The 16618-nt window shown below is 58.8% G+C and overlaps 1 protein-coding gene across 1 annotated transcript; it reads right to left on the bottom strand.

Annotated features, from left to right (window-relative positions):
- Positions 1-520: 520 nt before the first annotated feature.
- On the bottom strand, positions 521-13391 carry MINAR1 (membrane integral NOTCH2 associated receptor 1). Its single transcript, XM_020289079.2, has 3 exons — positions 11115-13391; positions 6893-7147; positions 521-801 (listed from the first exon to the last, which is right to left on the bottom strand). The coding sequence occupies exons 1-3, from the start codon at positions 13389-13391 to the stop codon at positions 604-606; spliced, it is 2730 nt and encodes a 909-aa protein (XP_020144668.2). The 3' UTR covers positions 521-603.
- Positions 13392-16618: the final 3227 nt, after the last annotated feature.

The raw sequence follows: 16618 nt of genomic DNA, 5'->3' as shown, positions 1-16618 counted from the left end.
CGCGGAGATCCCTGACGGGGTGGACGTCCCTGTCGTGTCGGCGGCGAAAGGTGGGTAGCCCTTGGTAAAAAGTCGGTGGAGGAGGGACAGCACCCTCCACGACGGCACACACCTGCTGTTTCCCCGGCGACGGTCTGTCAACACCGAGGAAAAGGGAACCCACGCCTGCTACTCTCGCCTCTCCCTGCCCCCCTCGGCAACTCCCAAGGAGGCATGCATTAAACACCCTCTGCATACCTTACTCCCCGCCACGAAAAACCACCCAAACGGAAAGGATCCGAGCAATCCTCCTTTCTGATTTTTTTTTTTTTTTTGTGGCTTGGCATATTCGATCCGCACTTCCCGACAGCCCGCTGCATCCCGTTGGTAGGAAAAGGGACGCTGCACGTGCACAGACGCACCGCGTGTGGTTAAGCCGCGGCTGGCACGGGCAGGCAGGTTGCCGCCGCCGGGGCGTGTCCTTCTGGAAGACCGCCGTCCGCGCCGGCGGGGGAAGCCGCCATGACTACCTCATCTCCGCTTCAGCAGCCGGTCGCCGCGTTGCCGAGACAGCGCAGGTGCAGGGGGGGCTCCGCGGTGGCGGTGGCCTGGCCGCGCCGCCGCTCAGGACTTCATTGTGCAGATGGGCACCACGATGACCAGGACCACCGTGCAGGCGGCCGCCGCGATGAGGGCCGCCATCTTGCAGACCTTGGCGCGCCTGAACTCGGCCTCCTTGCGTTTGAGCAGAGAGTCGTAGCCCGGGGTGTAGATGTCCTCCATCCAGTACTCCAGGTTGTTGGGGTTCAGGGACTCCTGCGTCTGCGAGCGGAGAGAGGGCGTTAGAGTCACGGCGAATGCCTGGGGCCACGCTGAGGGCACCCCGACAGTCGCCGCTCCCGAGCCACCACCCGGGACCTGTCTGCCGCCCGGCTGGGGGGGACGGGGTCGCCGGACGCGGCCCCACGGACCTCCCCCCTGCCACCCGCAGACCACACCGGCCACCCCCTCCCCGGAAAGGCCGCGTTGGTTGGGACGCACGGACACCCAGGGCCGTCCACCTACGGGGCCGGGACACCGAGACTCTAGGTCCCAGGGGTGCGCAGGGCAGACGAGGAAACCACTAGAAACATTCTCTGCCCACAGGCGCTAACAACCCGCGTGCTTGGAGTGGGGCCGTCCCATCACTCTGCGTCCGTTCTCTCTTCTCGGATAAAAACTTCACTGAAAATCAAAGCCACCTCCACCATCAGCAGTCCGCACAAAACGCCAACCGTTTCAGCTTCCGGCGTCTGTCGGGGCAGGCCGGGGCGCTGCTCGCGGCCGAGGTCGGCAGACCTGTGGCCGGGGGTCCGGTCCCGCCCGGGCCGCCGCCGTGGTGATGAGTCTGGACTCTGGGGGGTGACGGGGGGGGGTCCCCAGGAAAGGCCGCCACGGACGTTTGTTTCCTGGTCTCCCTGAGCTTCTCGAACCGTTTGCAGGAGAAACATCACATCTAACCCGTGCTGCCTGCCCGGGAGCCCAGCCCACGGGCGTTGATGGCTAGAATCCGTCTCGGAGAGGGGAGGCGGCGGCTCGTGTCACGGCAAACGTGTGACAGCGTGTCACGTGAAAGCAAGGACACGCTGCGACTCCCAGGGAGGCCACTGGGATCCCCAAGCATAAACGAGACAGCCACTTCGAAGACCTGCTTACGTTGGTTAACACTATCGGCATGCACACGTTAGAAATCACACGCACACACACATGCGCGCGCACGTATACAAGCACAGGCTTAAAAAGCAAATCCTTTAGAACTCAAAAAACAGAAAGTCTGGTTGCAGGTGTTACTGGCGGAACGGCGATTCTCCGCCTGCCCTTCCAGGTCCGCTCTCCGGTCTCTCCCGCCGGGACGTCCCCCAGGACGGGGACCCCAGGAACACACGGCAGGGGCGCCCACCCTCTGGCCCCACGCGGCTCAGGCAGGGGGCGGGCAGGGCGGGGCTGGGGTCTCATTTCTGGGCTGCACGGCGGCCACCGTCACCGGCACTGCTGTCCTCGTCCAAGGACGGCCACCAGGCTGGTCCGGGTGCCTGTCCGGCTCCTGGGGGCCCCCCGGCCCTGCACTCGCCGTGGCCAGCCCTCACTGTCTGGCCTGGAGCACTCACTGTCTGCCCTGGAGCACTCACTGTCTGCCCTGGAGCACTCACTGTCTGCCCTGGAGCACTGGAGCACTCACTGTCTGGCCTGGAGCACTCACTATCTATCTGGCCTGGAGCACTCACTGTCTGGCCTGGAGCACTGGAGCACTCACTGTCTGGCCTGGAGCACTCACTGGCCTGGAGCACTCACTGTCTGGCCTGGAGCACTCACTGGCCTGGAGCACTCACTGTCTGGCCTGGATCACTCACTGTCTGGCCTGGAGCACTCACTGTCTGGCCTGGAGCACTCACTGGCCTGGAGCACTCACTGTCTGGCCTGGATCACTCACTGTCTGGCCTGGAGCACTCACTGTCTGGCCTGGAGCACTCATTGGCCTGGAGCACTCACCGTCTAATCTGGAGCACTCACCCTCTGGCCTGGAGCACTCACTGTCTGGCCTAGAGCACTCACCGTCTGGCCTGGAGCACTCACCGTCTGGCCTGGAGCACTCACTGGCCTGGAGCACTCACCGTCTGGCCTGGAGCACTCACTGGCCTGGAGCACTCACTGTCTGGCCTGGAGCACTCACTGGCCTGGAGCACTCACTGTCTGGCCTGGAGCACTCACTGGCCTGGAGCACTCACCGTCTGGCCTGGAGCACTTACTGTCTGGCCTGGAGCACTCACCGTCTGGCCTGGAGCACTCACCGTCTGGCCTGGAGCACTCACTGTCTGGCCTGGAGCACTCACCCTCTGGCCTGGAGCACTCACTGTCTGGCCTGGAGCACTCACTGGCCTGCAGCACTCACCCTCTGGCCTGGAGCACTCACCGTCTGGCCTGGAGCACTCACTGTCTGGCCTGGAGCACTCACCGTCTGGCCTGGAGCACTCACCCTCTGGCCTGGAGCACTCACTGGCCTAGAGCACTTACCGTCTGGCCTGGAGCACTCACTGTCTGGTCTGGAGCACTCACTGTCTGGCCTGGAGCACTCACCCTCTGGCCTGGAGCACTCACCCTCTGGCCTGGAGCACTCACCCTCTGGCCTGGAGCACTCACTGGCCTAGAGCACTTACCGTCTGGTCTGGAGCACTCACTGTCTGGTCTGGAGCACTCACTGTCTGGCCTGGAGCACTCGCCCTCTGGCCTGGAGCACTCACCATCTGGCCTGGAACACTCACCGTCTGGCCTGGAGCACTCGCTATCTACCTGGCCCTTCCCAGAGAGCAAGTCTGCGGCCCCTGTCCTAGTGCCTGCCATTCCCCACGGCACATGGAAAGCGAAGGGACCTAGGGGTCTCTGGAACTCTCCCAGCCCTCTCCCCCACCGAGGCATCACGTCTAAGGGCTGGTGTTGAATTTTCAGGCTATCTGGCGGGTAGAAGGTTTCGGCCACTCAGAACGCCCATGATGGAAACAAGACATCTCAACCTGGGAGAGGTCCTTAGCGTGCGGGGTGCTCGGTCCAGCCCTTCAGCCTCTGCAACAGACTCCTGCTGCAACATCCTCTGGGGGGCCCAGGAGCCTCTCCCCGCCCTGCCGGGCAGTTCCACCCCGTCCAGCCTGGCTGCGGAACGGACGTCTGCCCTTCTGCTCAACCGCGGCCCTCCCCACGAAGCTCTGCCCGGCGCGGGCACTTGGGGCCGGTCTGCCGTCCTGGGCGTGAAAGCTCTTTGGCAGCTCACCGACACGCTGGCAGGGCGAGGTGGACGCGAGCTGGCGTGCTTGGCTGGGAGACGGGGGCCCAGGGCGGGTGCCGTGGCCCCCAAGGCTGAGCCGGCGGTGCTCTCTGCCCCCCGCCCGCCCCGAAGCTACCGCTCTCCTCCCCGGTCTCCCCAGGGCCGGCGCAGGAGGTAACCGTGCGTGAACCACACACGCCAGATTTCCCCCCCGGCTCAGAGAGAAGGAAACTGGCTTCCTGTCGTAGCTGTACACACTCTACTGGGGACTGGGATTCAGCCAGCGAAATAAACTGTTTTTAATTAGTTTCTTCCATAACTGCGAGATCTAACGGCACCGAGCAGCAGAGAGCTAATAGTGAGGTTTCGGGGGACACGGAAGGTGCCTGAAGATGGTCCCCCAGTCCCTGCAAAGAGATGGAAGCAAACCCTGGTCTGGCCTCCCCACCTGCCGGAAGGTGCCGGAAGGGGAGGGGCCTGGAAGGACGGGGACTGCACACACATGAGGACCCCCCATGCATGAGTAAGGGGCGGGGAGGGGCTCAGAGCCGCACCCACTAACGCCCTGTCCGGAGCCGCCCTGTCCCATAACTATTGCCACGTAAGGGCCCACGATAAAGGAATGGCGCTGAGGCCACTGTCTGTGACATGGAGCCCGCGATGTTTATCAGAAGAGAAGTGAACCCGCGTGGAGGTAACAGAACATGGGCCTTACTGTCAACGGTCCGGCAGGAATTCAGACTTGTCTGACCTGGGGCGAGTGGCTGAGCCTCCCCGGGTTCTGATTTGCAGACAGAAGTTGGTCGTAGACACCCCTGCCCTGCGGGACGCACACCTGCTCCCAGGAGGCCACTGTGGGAAGCCACAGGACGCTGGCCGGGTCCAGCACCACCCACCAGCCCGCGAGTGCCATCTTTCTCAGCCCGGGCCCAGTGCCAGCCACGTTATATACCGTGTTTCCCCGAAAATAAGCCCTATCCATAAAATAAGCCCCAGCGGTTTTTCTAAGCATTTGCACAATAGAAGCCCCACCCCGAAAATAAGACCTACCCATAAAATAAGCCCCAGTGGGATTTCTAAGCATTTGCCCCATAGAAGCCCTACCCCGAAAATAAGCCCTAGTGACGGGCGTGGCTACGCAGCACATCTGCACAACCCGTGCGTGTCGTCGCGGAGCGGGAAAGAACACAAGCAGCCCTTCCCATCCGCCCCATGAGAGCTCTAGTGCTCCACAGGAGAGATCGGGGCCGGTGGTTCTAAAGGAAACAGAGTCGCAAGACATTCAGGATGGGATTCGGGGTCTGGAGAGTGATGATGATGTTCCAGAAGAAGACGACTTCACTCTATTTGAATCAATGAGGATGGTTGTACCATACTTAAAAAAAATAACATATCCCCTGAAAATAAGCCCTAGGGCGTCTTCTTGAGGAAACATAAATATAAGACCCTGTCTTACTTTCGGGGAAACACGGAGCGTCATTTGCAATGCTCATGGTGACCCTGTGAGCTGGACGCCACGCCCAGGACGCAGGTGCAGGACGGGCCCTCACTGGGGCAGAGCGGAGGCCGCAGGCCACGCGGCAGAGCCCTGGGTCAGATACCGGAGCCGCCAGGACCCCACGTCCTTCCTCTGCCCCACAAGGCAGCTCCCGCTGTCCTAGAGAAAGGCTGTTTCGGGGATCCCTGACACACTGACCGCCCCCCCAGGCAGTTCCACCACCTGTGCTTCCTGCCCGTGGTCATTCCAGGGCCTGGCTGTGGCCGGCACCCTCAGGCTACGTGGGGCTGCACCAGCCCGCAGGTGGGGACAGGGCGCTTCCCTCGCTCCTGCGGGGACGGGGAGACAGAGCTACTCGGAGCTGCTCCCCAGAAATAAAAGCCCTGCCTGTGGGTGAACAGAGAACACTCCCTCTAGCCACACCTGCACTCCCAGAGCTCCGGGACGGCGGCTCTTACCTGGGGCTGCTCCGTACGGAAACACAATCCTGAGCTCAGCCCTCTGTAGGGGACTGACATATATTTTCCTAGTTTAAGAATTAAAGTTAGTGAGTAATGTATGTGTCCTGCCCAGAGTGTTTGAAAGCAATGTGTTCCGGACAGGCTCCCTGTGATAAACAAGGCTGCTGCCTAGAGGCAAAACAAAGGACCTGAGCTGCAAGTAAGCAAGCTGAGCTGCCCCGCCCCACGGCATTGGGGGTCTGGAGGCCACACGATAAACACATTGTTCCTGTGATTGCTGCGTACACCCCATAAGATGGCTGGTTAGTCAATGACGGGTGAGACCCCTCAAGGGAGGGGTGACCTAAGCCAGGCACAGCTGCCGGGGTTCAGCCGAAGATCTTAGGGGGTCACCCTAAGAGAAGCTGGGGATGAGAAACGCCCCCTGTGGCTCACCTTGCCCATCCTTGCTAATCTCCGCCCTTTATCTACGCCTGGTGCCTAGAGCAACCACCTGGACACTCTGAGTCAGGGGACGTCTGCTTCCCTAAGGCTATTCCGGAATTTATGGCCATCGCTGCAATGCCTGGGCGGTTACGTACAAGGAACTAACTTTAATCTTCTACAGTATAAAAATAAAACGGACCTGGTGTATTATTACTGGAGTCAACCGTCTGTACGTGTGTCTGTGTTTTTCTTTGTGTTCTGCGTTTGTGTTTTGTGTTCTGTGTTCATCCTCCGTCCTGCAAACGGGCCACGGCAGCTCCCCACAGACATGCTTAGCCCACGCTCTACACACGGAAGGAGAAATCGGCCTGTGTCTCATAGATCAGTTCGGCCCAGGCCTCGTGAGCGAGTAACAGAATCTGCCCTGGGCACGGAGGCTCAAATGCACCGTTAGCAAGTCAGGCGGCCGGTAAATGAACAGGTGAGGCAGTAAGCAAGCAGGGCTTTCGCGCTGTTCAATGTCTACAGACAGGCAGAGCCACAGTTCCCTGTTTTAAAAGGTCTCTTCTGCTCTCTGATGGATGAGAGTTCGGGACTCCGCGGCAGGACCCAGGGTGGGGGGGAGAGAAGCCGGTCTGCACCATCGGTGACCCGTCCCTGCATTTGTTTGTCCGGCCCCTGGCCGGGCTCTCCCCCTCCCCCCGCCCTGCCCCGGGGCAGCGGGAGGCTCACCTGTAGGTCCAGGGCCGCCAGCTTGGCCTTGTCGCCCGTGTTCCGGGCGTACTCCTCGAGGGTCCAGGACGGCTGGCCCCGCTTGACCTCGGCCAGGTCCGTCAGCCGCATGTCCGTGTACAGGGGGTTGCTCTTCACGTGAGCCTTGAGGGGCCCCGGGTAGGGGTGCGGGCTGAACACCTGCTCCACCAGGAAGCCGTCCTTGGGCTGCTTGGGCAGCCGGTGCTGGGGGTGGGGGTCGTACTGCCGCTCCGCCTGCAGAAGGGCACAGAGAAGGCCGGGCCAGTGGCACGGCCGGGCGGCCGGGCGGCCAGCAGCTTTTGGACACCAGGCCCTGAGGACATGCGGGCCACAAAACGCAGTTATTGGCAAATAGGAAGTATGGAAACCATGCACCCCTGGTGGGGAGGAATTCTGCAAGAGAAGCTTGTGATAATGACAGCACCAATAGGAGCTTTTGTTTCTGCCCCAGGAGGAATTCATTTAACCCAATCCTTACGCTGTCGATACTGTGATGAGCTCCCATTGTGCAGGCAGGTAAGTAGAGTCAGAAGGACTCAGCGGACTGCTCAGAGCGCCCAGCCGGCAGGGCAGGACCTGGGGGTTAAACCCACCGCCCGGCTTCAGAGAGTCTGTGCTCAACTAGTGATCCCAGCGCCCAGCCGGGGTGGGGTGGGGACCGGGTGGCAGCCGCTGCCAGCATCATCACAACTAGCCGGGGCTGATGTCGTGTCCACCGCTGCCCAGTGCTGGACACGCAGTGCCTCCCCTCACCTTCTCATGAGCACGCCCAGGTCACGGCTGTCACTGTCCCCGGTGTGGACATGAAGGCTCAGGCCAGAGGGCCTGAAACACTGACCCACTGTCGGCAGTGAATGGCAGAGCCAGGATTTGAATCTGCTCTCTCTCGGAAGATGGAAAGTTAATCGCTGCCCACACCTGTCCTATCTAACACTGAGGAGTCGGGTTCTAACTACCGTGTTTCCCAGACAACAAGACGGGGTCTTATGTTTGTTTTTCCTCAAGAAGACACCCTAGGGCTTATTTTCAGGGGATGTGTTATTTTTTTTTTTTTTTAAGTACAGTACAACCATCTACATTTATTCAAATAGAGTGAAGTCGTCTTCTGGAACATCATCCTCACTCTCCAGACCCCGAATCCCATCCTGAATGTCTTGCAACTCTGTTTCCTTTAGAACCACCGGCCCCGATCTCTCCTGTGGAGCCACAGAGCTCTCACGGGGCGGATGAGAAGGGCTGCTCGTGTTCTTTCCCGCTCCGCGACGACACGCACGGGTTGTGCAGACGCGCTGCGCAGCCACACCCGTCACTAGGGCTGATTTTGGGGTAGGGGCTTCTATTGCACAAATGCCTAGAAATCCTGCTAGGGCTTATTTTATAAGTGGGTCTTATTTTGGAGGAAGCATGGTAGGCAGGAACCCAATATTTATACGCAACATATATTTTAATGCAAGTTTGTGTCCACTACATCTGAACAAAGAGGACTACAGGCAGATCAGCAATAATCCCCAGGAAAAGACCCCAGAGACATATGAATTCAGAGACCCTGAGGGGAACTTGGGACTGGGGTCCACGCAGAAGAGGTGGCCCAGACGGTCCTGGTGGAAGAATGGGGAAGAGAAGTCTGACAGTGGAACAGGGTCTGGCTATAACAGGTGCTCAACTAGCATGTACCGAATGAGAGACTGAATGCATCACCATGGCTGCTGACGTCTTGAGTGAGGACAGGTGGACCCGTCAGGGCAGAGCGGGACCCAGCCGGGGGTACAGAGCCTCCCACGTGGGGAGAGGTACGTGGACTTCACAGGGGCCCCGAAGGCCTGGCTGAGAATGTTGGAACTTCTTTCTGTGCACAGGGAAGAGTTGAACATAGAAGGCTCTGCAGACCCGCGACCCACGGAGCGTGGAGTTCCAGGAACGTGGATGCAGCCGTGGCCAGTGAGGGGACAGGGAAGGTGGCCGGTGGCCCAAACATCCCAGGTGGGCCGTCCTGAGAGCTTGGACCTGGGGGACAAACCCACAGGGTCTGGGAGCTACCCTGGACAGGAGGGAGCCAAAGAGGGATGTCAGGGTGGGAGGGGAATTGCTGGAACGGCAGCCCCTCTGCACAAGCGTAGTAGACGTCGTGATAAGTAGCAGAGGAGTCCGGTTTGGGGACGCTGGGTTTTGACACGCAGACAAGACTTTCGGGGGGGCCAGCCTTTGGCAGTCGAGCCGTGGGACCGAAGCCCAGAAGGTGGGCCTGGGCCGGTCACCACCACGGGAATCTCAGCCCGGAGCTGGGAGAGCCACAGGCCGGGAGGGAGAAATGGGGTCACAGGAGGGGGACAAGATTAGGAGGGCTTGTGGCACACAGAAGGCACTTTTGCCAGGCATGTCGGGCAGATGTCACTTGAGCTTGCGAGTCTTCCTTCAGGTTCCATGAGGCTCTGACACTTTGCAGGCGGTAGGTGCGGTCCGTTCAGCGTGACCCGACATTTCCACAGAAGCACCTGCCCATCTGCACCTGCTAAACGCTACCTGAGACCCAGGGCCCCAGACACCTGGCAGCTGAGAGACAACAGCCATGGAGCCAGAGGCCGGGGACCGCGTGGAGCATGTTGTCGGCGTGGCGGCACGTGCCGGGCTGGCTCCACCCTATGAGTGGCCGCAGAGAGACACAGTGCTGCAAGGCCAGGTGCTGGAGCTTTCTCTGGGGTCAGAAAAAAGACACGGCTTCTTCTCTTTTCCCTGAAACTTTCTTAGAACCCGGTTTCCCAAGGGTTCCCTTCCCAGCACCAGGCGAGGAGCTCGGCCTCCTTCCTCCTCTGGCTTTGCGGTTTCTGCAGCCCGCACCGCTGCCGTCACCCTGCCCGCTGCCAGCCCCGACCTTGGAGACCTCAGGAGGCCCTGTGGCCTGTCCGGTGGCCTTGAGACGCAGGGGAGGGAACCTAGCTGAGCGACAGACTGACACTGCCCGCCTTGGCCGGGGCCGGCTCCCCGCAGCCTGTTGGGAACGGACAGGGGCAGCCGCAGCCACAGGCAAACGAATCGTCCCTGCTACAAGGGACACGAGAAAGACAGCATTTGAGTGTGTGTGCGTGCAACGCTGGTTCTGGAACCGGCACGGTGACGTCCGCTGCAACCGTGCAAGTCACTCGCGCCCGCGGGCAAAGAGCACACAGCACACGCCGGTGCAGGGGAAACACTAAAAACGAAAGGAAGACACCACAGCAAGAGGTGCTGCTGCCTTGGTTAGTAGAACCACAAATAATTTCCTCATTTGTCTTCTTTCCTTGCCGTGTGTCCCCCAAAATAAGCCCTACCCATAAAATAAGCCCTGGCAGGATTTCTAAGCATTTGTGCACCATAGAAGCCCCACCCCGAAAATCAGCCCTGGTGACGGGGGCGTGGCTGCGCAGCGTCTGCACAACCCGTGCGTGTCGTCGCGGAGCGGGAGAGAACATGAGCAGCCCTTCCCATCCGCCCGTGAGAGCTCTGTGGCTCCACAGGAGAGATCGGGGCCGGTGGTTCTAAAGGAAACAGAGTCGCAAGACATTCAGGATGGGATTCGGGGTCTGGAGAGTGAGGATGATGTTCCAGAAGAAGATGACTTCACTCTATTTGAATAAATGTAGATGGCTGTGCCGTACTTAAAAAAATAATAATAACACATCCCCTGAAAATCAGCCCTAGGGTGTCTTCTTGAGGAAAAATAAATATAAGACCCTGTCTTATTTTTCGGGGAAACACGGTACTAATCATCGATTTATCTTATAATAATAATAATAATAATAAAACTCATGCTTGTACAGGGGAACACCATGCATCCAGTGGAGCGCTGGAAAGGGGCTCAGGGCCAGCACTCTTCCAGTCGTCTCCCCGACTGCGCGGCCTGCGCCTGCCTGTCAGAGAGGCCGGGGAGCCGCCGTCCCTGCTGGGACAGAGTCCCCTTCTGCACTTCTGCGCGGGACACTCTGCTTTCCCACCACCCGCGCAGTGCGTCCCCGCGCCCCCGCGCCCAGCACGCGCCCTGGCTGATTGACGGCAGCTCCGCGGAGCGCAGCCGGCCCAGTCCCGTCCCCCCAGCGCGGAGAGCCCGCCCCGTCTACACAGCCCGGGCCTTCTGTTCTCTTTAACGCAACCTTCTAGGCTCTGAAACTGCGCCAGGGCTGGGATGGCAAGCCGGGCACCCGGCTGCGTGACCCGAAACGCGAGTTACCTCTTTGGGTTTCCGCGGCCAGTCCTTGTCGTCCGCGGGGCCCTTGACCTCCTCGGCGAGGCCCGCGCGGCCGGCGGCGTAGGGCACCGTGCGCCAGTCCCGGGGCGAGTTGGAGGTGCTGGCGATTTTGGACTCGGTGGCGCTGTTCTCCTCCGTCAGGGACCGCGAGGACGGCCTGGCCAAGAGGCTCTTCTTCAGGGCCTTGACGCGCAGGCTCGCGCTGTTGCTGCCGCTGGCGTCCGAGCAGCCCCAGTCGCTGCCGCCGCCGCCGTCCAGCCTGGGCGCGCAGGGTCCGTGCGCGCGGCACGGCCGGGGCGAGGCGCTGTCCTCGTCCTCGTCGGACGCCGCCTCGCTGGTGGAGGAGTTGGGGTCGGCCCGCGCGCGCCCCTGGTCCGCCGGCGGCTGCTGCATCCGCTGGTCCAGCCGGCTCAGCTTGCCCAGCACCTGCGAGATCTCCTCGCGCACGCCCGACAGCGACTCCAGCTTCCGCTCGATCTCGCCGATCCTCAGCACCAGCCGGCACACGCTGGTCTTCAGCTCCTCCTCGGCGCGCTGGCTGCCCTTCTCGCCTGGGCCGCCGGGGGCCCCGCCGGCCACCGAGCCCACGCTGCGCTCCGGGGAGCTGTCGCAGTCCGACTTGGGAAGCTGGGACAGGGACCCCGTGCTGTCGTAGCAGGACGACTGCACCACGCCCGTGGAGCCACTGACGCTCATGTCGTCCAGAAAGCGGAAGATGTCGCTGATGTCGTCGCTGACCACCCCCTCCGAGTCGTCGTCCGAGTGCTTCAGGGCCAGCCTGTCGCTGTACTTGCCCCGCGCCGGCGGCGCGCACACGTCCCTGCGCGCCCGGGGCTCGAGCGCGCGCGGCTCCGTCTGGGTCCCCACGCTGCTCGTGTCCGAGCTCAGCTGCTGCCCGCCGCCGCCGCTGCAGCCGGTGCTCTTGTCCTTGAACTTTTTGGCGGGCTCGTGCTTCTCCAGGTCGACCGGGGACGCGATGTCTTTAGCTTTGAGCCCGCTTGGCTTCGCGGCGTAGCCCGCGGGCAGCAGCGGCCGTGGGTCTTGGGGCGCGAGGTACGCGGGGCGCCGGTCGGGGGCCGGGAAGCCGGGGCTCTGGGCGCCGGGGCTCGGGTAGCGGAGCTTCTCCTCCGAGGGGTTCCTGTGGAAGAAGGACCGCTCGAAGTCGGGCACCTCCTCCGTGTTCAGGCTCCAGCTCTTGGCGGGCCACGGGGTCTGCTTGCCGGGCCTCCCCGCGCAGCGCCGCGCTTCCTGGGCGCCCGGCACGGGGGTGGGCCCGAAGTACGTGGACGCCTGCAGGTCGTCCAGGCTCTCGTGCTTCGCCCGCCTCTTGTCGGGGGCCGGCGCGTAGCCGGGGCTCAGGTACTGGCTGTGGTAGGGCATCTCGAAGCTGTGGTTGAAGAACGGGGACTTGCGCTGCTCCTTGCGCCCCGTGGGCTCCCCGCGCTCGCCCTCGGCCTGGCCGGCGGGGCCGGGGGACACGGCCATCAGGTTGTGGAAGTCCTCTTTGAAGATGGTCCTTTTCTGGACGCAGGACGGCACGGCGAACGGCTCCTCGCTGGAGGCGAAGCCGTCGCCGAGGCCCTGCGCGGGCAGGGAGTCCTGGTCCGAGCCCGCCTCGCCGCCCGCGCTCATGGGGAAGTAGGTGCGCTGCATCTCGCAGGGCGGGGGCCCGGCCGCGGGGTAGGGGTCCGGGGGCTGCAGCCGGTCCAGCGATGCCGCGCGGCTCTGCGCGCCCTCGCCGACGCCCAGCAGGAAGCCGGGCTCGCAGGCGGGCACGAACTGCTGCGGCCGGTCCCTGGCGTCCACCGCCTGCCGGCACCGGGGCCGCGCGGGGCAGCCCCTGCCGAAGGGCCTCGCGCCCGGCTCGCACGCGCCGTCGCAGCCCGCGGGGCCGCAGGCGTCGGAGGGGTCCGGCGCGCGCGCCTTGGCGCGGCCCGCGGGCGGCTTCTCCCTGGCGGCGGCGGCCCCGCTCACCTGGAGCAGGTTGAACATGGTCACGATGTCCGCCGCCACCATGAGCTTCTTGGACTGCGGGCCGCCCGCGCTGCACTGCGTCTTGTCCCTGAACAGCGCGGCCGGGAAGCCCGGGTCCAGGCAGGCCGTGTGGAAGAGCGCGCTCCGCAGCCGCGCCAGCTGCGCCAGGTCCAGCCGCGCGCACAGCGACTTGCACAGGTCCTGGTAGGAAGAGGCGCTCGGCCCGCCGTCCAGCTCTTCCAGGAGCCTGGCCAGGAGCAGCGCCGCCTCCGGGCCGGCCTCCATGATTGCGCCGTGCCCCCGAGCCTACGGTGACAACATGGGAAAAGAGAAGAAGAGGGTTATTAATGAACACCCAGTGGACACATAGGAATAACATTCATCGGGTGTCGGGCGGGTGGGAGGGGGAGGAGGGGAGGGGTGTATACAAACGCAAGGAGTGAGATGTGCAACGCTTGGGGGATGGTCACACTTGAGGCTCTGACTCGAGGGGGGAGGGGGGCATGGGCAATATAGGTAACCGTAACACTTGGGCCCCCATAATACGCTAAAATAAAATAAAAATGAAAAACACCCAGGGGAATTTAAGTCACACCTGTTACGAACCACATTACAAATACAAGGAAGAACCTTGATGATTAAAAATGCATTAAGGTCATTGAAAATATTCATAATGTTTGACCTAGTAATTCTCTTCCCGGGAATCGACCTTAAAGCCACTTCAGTCCGGCGCTCACAGGCCGCGACCCCTCGCCCACAGCCGCACTCACGGTCCACACGGCAGTCTGTGCTGCGCATTGACGACGAATCCGTCTTGCTCTTGTGTGATGAGGAAAGCTTGAAAGCCCTGGAAGCTTGTTTGACTTTACAGGCAGCTTTGCTTGTCATGTGAATCGGAATAGCTAACATATACATGTATGTTTTCTTTATGTTATTTTTAAATGTTCACAATTTTATTTTGATAAATGAAAAATTAGAAAAGTCGTATCACGGCTGTCGGCTAAAGTCGCTGTGCGCGTTCATCTGTGGCTGTCGACTACAGTCGATGCTTGTACCGAAGTGGTTAAAGCAATCACCCGTGACAATGAGTGTGCATGAAGGAATTCACGGTGTTTATAATAGCAAAACATAAAACATCTTAAGTATCCAAATAATGGTAGAATGCATAAACGAAGCATGCTATGATAGTGAAGTTTTAAGACAGGAAAATTACACGAATGCATATCCTTACAATGGGACGCTGGCCGTAAGTAACGAAGAACTAGGCTAAGCCCAAGACACGATGGCTGTCAGGGCATTAGCCTGCATGAGGGAAGGGACCCAGTGTCGTGGGCGATACCAGTCAGAGACCCTCCGGAAAACAGGTCGGTGGCTGCAGGGGCTGCATGTGGGGGGAGGGGTGACCATGAAGGGGCAGAGAGAAATTTTCTGAAAAGATGGAATTATTCTGCATCTCAGTGGTGGTGTTTCTGTGACTGTACACGTGTCGAAACCCACAGAACTATACGCTAAAAAGTATGAGTTGTCCGGGCGCAGTGGCTCCCGCCTGTAATCCCAGCACTCTGGGAGGCTGAGGTGGGAGGATGGTTTGAGCTCAGGACCAGCCCGAGCCAGAGCGAGACCCCATTTCTACTAAAAAAAAAAAAATAGAAAGAAATTAGCTGGACAACTAAAAATATATAGAAAAAATTAGCCGGGCATGGTGGCACATGCCTGTAGTCCCAGCTACTCGGGAGGCTGAGGCAGGAGGATCGCTTGAGCCCAGGAGTTGGAGGTTGCTGTGAGCTAGGCTGATGCCATGGCACTCTAGCCCAGGCAACAGAGTGAGACTGTGTCACCCCACCCAAAAAAAAGTGTTTTTGAGTTTTGCTGTGTGTAAATGAAACTGTAATTTATCACTTACATAATAAAGACTTTTCACAACAAAAGAAAACTATGGTACAATATTGAGTGAAAAAACATGAAAACAAATCTAAGATCTTAGTGATATAAAATGATAAATTTTTGGAAACAAAAATGAAATAAAATAATGTACACTAAAATGTTAATAGTGGTTAAATTTGTATTGTAAATATGGAATTCTTTTCTGAATTGGTAAACACTTTTCCCCAATATTTTATCATGCAAATTTTCGAATACACAGCAAAGTTCTATGTTAAGTCACTATGCAAGGATTTTATTAGTGAACGAACACCCACATCCCCACCATCTGGATTCTGCCGTTAACATTTCACGTCAGCTGCTTTGTCTCATGCCTACCCATCACTCATCAGCAAGCTGCCCGACCTCCTGATGCCCATGAGAGCCAATTGCAGACATCTGTGCACCCCCTAAATACTTCTTCATGCATGGCATTGACCTAGATCAATAATTGTTGACAGATTTTCTTTCAATATAAAATTTACATACACTGAAGTGCACAAATCTTTTTTTCTATTTCAGCATATTATGGGGGTACAAATCTTAAGGTTACATATAATTGCCCTTGCCCCCCTTAAGTCAGAGCTTCAAGCGTGACCATCCCCCAGACAGTGCACATCTCGCTCATTATTTATGTATGTACTTATCCCGACCTCCCCCTCCCACCTGCCCCACACCCGATAAATGTTATTCCTATGTGTCCACTCAGGTGCTGATCCGTTAATACCAATTTGCTGGTGAGTACATGTGGTGCTTGTTTTTCCATTCTTGGGATACTTCACTTAGTAGAATGGGCTCCAGCTCCATCCAGGAAAACACAAGAGGTGCTGTATCACCATTGTTTCTTAGAGCTGAATAGTACTCCATGGTATACATATACCACATTTTATTAATCCACTCATGTATGGATGGGCACTCGGGTTGTTTCCACATCTTTGCAATTGTGAATTGTGCTGCTATAAACATTTGCATGCAGGTGTCTTTTTCATAGAGTGACTTTTGTTCTTTTGGGTGGATGCCCAGTCATGGGATTGCTGGATCAAATGGTAGATCCACTTGTATCACTTTGAGGTATCTCCAAATTGCTTTCCACAGAGGTTGAACTAGTTTGCAGTCCCACCAGCAGTGTAGGAGTGTTTCTATCTCCCTCCGCATCCACGCCAATATTTATTGTTTTGGGACTTTTTGATAAAGGCCATTCTCACTGGGGATGAGTGATATCTCTTTGCAGTTTTGATTTGCATTTCCCTGATGATTAGAGATGTTGAGCATTTTTTCATATGTTTGTTGGCCATTATTTTGTTGAAGTGCACAAATCTTAAGTGTGCATTGGCTGCGGTTCTGACAAGTACGTATGCCTGTGTAGTAACCAAAACCCCTGAAAAGATCCAGAATGTTCCGATTGCCCCAGAAGTTCCCTCATGCCCTTTCCTGTCTGACCACTGCTCTTCATTTTTATAGGTTGTCTTCCTTTTCTCTGTGTCATTTCCCATCTTTTCTATAATTCCCACAGTGGGCACACGCTATTTTGTCCTCGCCAAACAAGAATAAACCTTACTCTGAAATGGAAAGAAAAAGCTATGTTTCCTGAT

This window comes from Microcebus murinus, chromosome 7, assembly GCF_040939455.1.
Source record: "Microcebus murinus isolate Inina chromosome 7, M.murinus_Inina_mat1.0, whole genome shotgun sequence".
Lineage (NCBI taxonomy): Eukaryota > Metazoa > Chordata > Mammalia > Primates > Cheirogaleidae > Microcebus > Microcebus murinus.
The sequence above is the reverse complement of the archived record's forward strand: the minus strand, read 5'-3'. Positions and strand labels throughout refer to the sequence as shown.